At 42.5% G+C, this 6,000-nt stretch overlaps 1 protein-coding gene across 5 annotated transcripts in view; it reads left to right on the top strand.

The window, feature by feature from the left end:
• akt3a (v-akt murine thymoma viral oncogene homolog 3a) overlaps positions 1 to 6,000 on the top strand; it is a 59,746-nt gene that overhangs the window by 453 nt on the left and 53,293 nt on the right. For 4 of the 5 annotated variants that reach the window (XM_034152349.1, XM_034152351.1, XM_034152347.1 and 1 more), the window contains 2 exons: positions 1 to 7; positions 3,794 to 4,257. The exon at positions 1 to 7 is cut by the window's left edge. In XM_034152349.1, coding sequence (XP_034008240.1) covers positions 4,212 to 4,257 — 46 coding nt within the window. In that variant the 5' untranslated portion in view covers positions 1 to 7; positions 3,794 to 4,211. The remainder of the gene's footprint in view (positions 8 to 3,793; positions 4,258 to 6,000) is intronic. The other variant, XM_034152350.1, reaches the window with a different exon arrangement.

Raw genomic sequence — 6,000 nt, 5'->3', positions numbered from 1 at the left:
GCTACAGGTAATTGTTAGCTAGGCACACTTTAATGACTGTAAACATCACATAAACTCAGCCAAAGCTACTTAAATAATGTGTGTTTATTTCGTGTTAATGTAAGTAAGGTGGGGGCGTTACCGGGGGGTTGATGGGTGACTTGGAAATGATGCTCAGTATTTCCTTGAAAAAAAAAGGTTTTCATGTAGGATATAACACCCATAACGTCTGCCATGCTGCATGCAACATGCGTTAGTTTGTCATCTGCAGTGACGTAGATGATGCAGTGCTGGTGTATCAGAGGTGGGAGAAGTACTCAGATCTTGTACTTAAGTAAAAGTAGAAGTACCAGAGTGTAGAAATACTCAGTTACAAGTAAAAGTCCTGCAATTCAAATGTTACTCAAGTAAAAGTACAAAAGTATTGGCATCAAAAAATAGTCAAAGTACTCAATATGCAAATTGACCCATTTTAGAAAAATATATATTATATGTTTTGATTATAGTTATTGATGCATTAAGTGTTATTAAAGCTCCTAAAGGTGCAGCTAGTTTGAATTATATTGTATACTGCTGGGTAGCTTGTGAATTTACTCCAGGTGTAACTAAATTCTTATTAAAGTGTTGTGTGTATTTCACATTATTAAGACATTCTACAATGTACAGTAACTAAGTATAAAAAATAAATGTAGTGGAGTAGAAGTACACTTTTAATCTTTGAATTGTAGTGGAGTAGAAGTAAAAAGTAGCAACAAATTGAAATACTCATGTAAAGTACAAGTCCTTCAAAATTGAACTTAAGTATAATACTTGAGTAAATGTACTTAGTTACTTTACTGGTTTTGTTTGACCAGATAAAATGGGTTAAAATGGGTTTCATGTAGAACACCATGCTCTCTGCCATGCTGCATGAGTCATGTGTCAGTTTGAAAGCCATCTACACAGTGACGTAGAGGATGCAGTGCTGGTGTCTACAATTAGATTCAATTCAAATAGCTTTATTGGCATGACCATAATGACATAGAGTATTGCCAAAGCTTTGTACAAGTACGACATCTATACATACATACATACATACATTACATGTTACTTATACACATACATTTGGAATGTGCTGTTATGTTCATAAACACAGCAAGAATAACATGTTTTCTTTACAAGGAAAACAACATACTTTTTTAACATTAACTTTTAGTTCATTTTAAAACATCATTTAGTTGAAAATACTTCTGTACTTTTACCTAAGTGATCTTTTGAAGGCAGGACAGTTAATTGATTATTATTTGAATACTTCCTTTAACACGGCTTTCACTTCAGGAAGAAGCTTGTGGGCTCAATGATGCTGATGTCAGCTTGATTTGGCTGTGAAGAGGGTTGAGGTGAGATTAGGGGGTGTGCTGTCCTGACGTGGAGGCAATAGGAACTCCAAGTATCTGATCTGACCTGAGCCCTCTTCTCTGTACATTCTTTGTACTTAAGATCCACTCCACCCATTTTGAGCTTTTTAGCCCATTTTTAGAGGTGTAATACACTATTGAGACTGTTTCAGTTCTCAAAAACACCCTTCATATTTGATGTATAGTTAACATGCACAGATTAGTTCTGTCAATACTTAGTGTGCAAAGATATGTGCTATGATGTTTAATGTTATAATGTTACAGGGACTGGGATAAATACAGATCCCACTGTTCTCATTACATATAGATTGTTATCTTTTTTACTCCCAATGGGTTAACTTGCTTTCAGTATTGTATTGTATCGCATTATATTGAATCTTATCCCCTGTATCATGATATCTTACTATCTTATCCCAAGTTGTTTCCAAAACACAGCCCTACCAATTTCATGAAGTGTGTCGAGCCAATAATTAAAGCTAATGTTCAGAGATTGATTCTCAATCTACTAGGTTCAGTTCATGACTACTCCGTCAGCTCTATTTACTGTAGGCAGACGTTTTATTAAGAGGCAGTGACGCATTTCCAAGCAGTGATTTGTTATTGGTTTATTAATAGTTGGTTTACTGGTTTTCAACGTTTTTTGGGCACACAGGAGCTCAGTCAAAACCTTGCCTTGTTGTTGAGCTCTAAAACATGATTTATTCAGATAAGAAATGGATCTGCCAATACTTCTCCTCCTTTTCACCGATAGAACTGACCACTGACACTAATGCTGAGTGTATCAGAGTGACAACAACTTGCCATCCTTAGTTGCCTCGCAGTGCCTCTCGATACGTCTAGACTGATTTATTGGTGTGTGAGCTGACAGTCTGGTCCCTGCGCTCTGTTTCTCTCATTATTTCCTGAGTTTATTTTCTCAAGATCTCCCTCTCCTTGTCATTTTATCATTTTTGTTGTTGCCACTGGAATGAAATATCATAAAGTAAATGTTGTCTGGACTGTGCTTCCCCTGGCATGGTGGGTACATCATGCCAGTTCATATCTCCATGGCAACAGCTGCTCTGGTGAAAAGGGGTTGCCACTGTCTGGACATTGTGCTCCTGTCGTCTCGTAAGGCATGAAGCATTCGTTTCAGTCTTGCTCTTAAAGCATAATCCAGAACTGTACGGTACCTTAAACATGATTCAATCCCTGTAAATGTACTGGGGCCCGGTATTATAAAAACAAATCTCCTAGATCAGTGCTAATTTGTTTCGGCTAAGCGATATTTATCTTTAGATAACTGTACATACTTGTTGTTTATTTCATTTGGGTTCTCTTGGAGCAAATGAGTGGTTTTTCAGTTCAGGTTTATACTCTTAATCAGACGCATTTTGGTTTACTGAACCTTGCACCAGGGCTGGGGTTGAAGGAATCCAACCCTCTACTTCCAAATAATCCTGAGTAATCAAGCCCATCCTTTTGGCAACAAAGCAAAGACAAACAAATACTTCTTTCCCATAGAAGGGTACAGTAAGTGGAAAGTATTGTATCAGCCCTTGTGACCAAGATGTGTTGTACTACTCTGCAATTCTTTCGTCTGGTTTCAGATTGGTCACAATGATACTGCTGCCTCAACATAAAAAAAAAGCTCTGTGTCACCTAGGGTGTGTGAGTGAGCATGCACGTCTCTCCCAGCCTCAGTTATGACGCTGCAGTCCCTCCGGTGTCGGCAGCAGTGCAGACACTTGCCGTTCTGAATACTGATTTCTTCTGGATGTCTACAACTGCAAGCCTAGCCGCCGTCGTGCTGTTTTCCATTCAAGCTGAGCAGCGTAGTGTTGTAGCGCGTTGTGTAACACAGTGTAGTAGGGTGCATTTGAGGTGAGCACGGCAGCTATGCAGCGAGAGAGGGGAAGGAGAGGGGAAGGAGAGGGGAAGGAGAGCGGGAGTGAGGCGACAGAGAGGTGCAGAGATTTGGGCAGAGAGAAAGAGAGTGTGAGAGCATCCCTAACTGCCGCTGTTGCTATTTATAGCCGAGCTCTACTCCACAGTCCTGAGATGCTCTCCCACCTCCCACATATAGACAAACCAGCCTACACACACCAAAGAATTTGACATGCAGAAACACAGCGAGCACAGAAAGGTAGACATTACTATCTGCTCATAAAAAGATCTATGAATGAATGAGATCTCTGATGGCAATCAAGGTCAGCTATTGCTTCATCGAGAGCTCTGCAATAATTCATCCTGTTTATCAGAGAGAGTGTTAGCTATAGGAAGAGGAACTGGGTGTGGGAGAGTGGTGGGAGCATTTGTCCTCACAATCACTTGTTTGTCTTGTCAGATTGTATGAAAGGGGAGAGAGGGAGCAGCAGAGGACGAGAAATGTAAATCTATGTCTTTCCTTTTTTCTTTCTCTTTTCACTTCCTTCCAGGCTGAGTCACTACTGGTGAGGAGGAAGGTCTGGAGAGGGAACGAGAGAGGAGTAGTAGGAGGTGGAGGAGGAGGGGGAGAAGAAGAAGAAGAAGAAGAAGAAGAAGAAGAAGGGAGGGAGGGAGGCAGGGAGATAAGCAACAACAGGAAGCAAAGCGACACACACACACACAAACGTTACACACACACACACCTCGTGTTTGTGTGTCTGAGAGAGAGACTGCGCGATCGAGAGGGTGAACAGGAAAGGAAGGGAGGGAGAGTGACGCGGAGGCTGGGAGAGCCGCCCCCCCCCCCCCCCTCCTCCTCCTCTACTCCTCTCCCTCTCTTTCTCTCCTCTTCTCCTCTCCTCCCCTCCTCCCTCTCTCTCTCTCTGTGGAGCAGGCGTGTAGCGGCATCACACTCGGCGTGAAGGAACCATGAGCGATGTCACCATCGTTAGAGAGGGATGGCTCCAAAAACGGGGTGAGTACATCCAGTACCTCTCTTCTTCTGCCTCTCGTCTAGACTGAGGGCCCGGCCGTGCCTGTCCACATGTGCCGGTGGGAGGATGTGAGTGTTTGCGATTGAGTGTGTGTGTGTGTGTGTGTGTGTGTGTGTGTGTGTGTGTGTGTGTGATTACATGGATGTCTGATGCTCTAGTGTACGAGTGTATATGCTTTTCCCCCCACAGGGATGTGTCTTTTTTTACTACAAGCTTGGCTGGCTGTGTTTGTGTTAAGCCTCTGTGTGCTTCAGGCAGGTTGTGTCTGAAAAAGAGTGTGTGCATGTATTTGTATGCACAAGTGTGTGTGTGTGTGCAGTAAATAACATCTACAAGGGCTGTAGTCACACTGCTGATGCATAGTGTTCTGTCAGGCCAACAAGTCACTAGTCTGTGAAATCAAGTTAGTCATGTCTCTCTGAAGTATCACTTACCATAGTTGTGTTTTTAAAGTTGTGAATGGAGTCATATGACATGGGGTTAAAGGGTCATTGGGGTGGAGTTGAGGGTGGCAAGGACAACGCATCCTGTTCTCGACCAAACAAATAGGAAAAGGTTAAAGAACATTTGCAATAGTTAAAGAACGTGCAGCAAAGATGCTACTTCCCTGTTCTTAAGTATCTAGGCTTTCTGTTAATGTTAAATGATGGTGCTGCAACAGGTGAAAAGTTATTTGTAGCGGGGTCAAACTGTCACAAAGGGATACACATACAGCAGCTCTGTGGTGACAGTAGAGCACTGTGGGACTTTAACATGATGTACATTGCCCCCAAAACCACATTTGCATGGGGGTACTGTCTGCTGGTGCTGATGCCTCCAGGCACAATGTATGTGAATGTGTATGTGTGTTTTAGTGAGCGAGCCTCAGTGATAGAATAAGGAGGATTTCCAGACTTTTTGGCCAATGAGCATCATCCCCCTGACTATGTGATGGTGTCTAGGAATGTGTAACACAAACTGTTGCACAGGAAGTGACATAAATACATAACAGACAGCAGGCTTTTGGGTAATGTAGGCTAACACTATAGCCCAGCAGGAGAACAGGTTGGAAACCAGAGTGCTCCTTACTGCACAGAGTGGATGCTCTCTCACACTATGTCACACACATAGTGCACACTCTGTATTGCTGAAGTGGACGGGGGGATCTTCGTGTGTGTGTCTGTGTGCCAGCATGCCAGTGTGATGCTCAGACACTCGTCTGTGCATATTAAGAGGAAGCATCGCCCCCAGTCACGACTCAGCGCTACAGGTGTTCGTCAGTGTGTGAGAGAGGTAGAGAAAGAGGTAGTTGAGAAAGGAGGGGGGGGGTTTGTTCTGTCAAGAATATGAATGTTTGTCTGCATCATATGCATTTGTGTGTGTGTGTGTGTGTGTGTGTGTGTGTGTGTGTGTGTGAATGGAGAGAGCAGCAGGGTCGGGATGCTGACTCACTGTCCAGGTCGTGATACAGCAAACACTGCAGTCACAGTCTTTAGACAGCTTTTTACTGAAAGGAGAGAGAGAGAGAGAGAAAGAGAGAGAGAGAAAGAAAGAAAGGGGGTGAACCTTTTTGTAATTTTACGATACCATTTAGTTATTTTTGTGACTTTTTGGAGAGTCCTACTTTCTAACACTTTCATCAAACAATAGACATAGGTTTGTTTTGAATTGAGTGACAGGATAACGGTGACTATAAGACCGAATGAGTGGAAGATTAGAAAGTAAAACTGGTAAAAATGGAAAGA

Source organism: Trematomus bernacchii, unplaced genomic scaffold, assembly GCF_902827165.1.
Source record: "Trematomus bernacchii unplaced genomic scaffold, fTreBer1.1, whole genome shotgun sequence".
Classification (NCBI taxonomy): Eukaryota; Metazoa; Chordata; class Actinopteri; order Perciformes; family Nototheniidae; genus Trematomus; species Trematomus bernacchii.
This window is presented reverse-complemented; position numbering and strand designations above follow the sequence as displayed.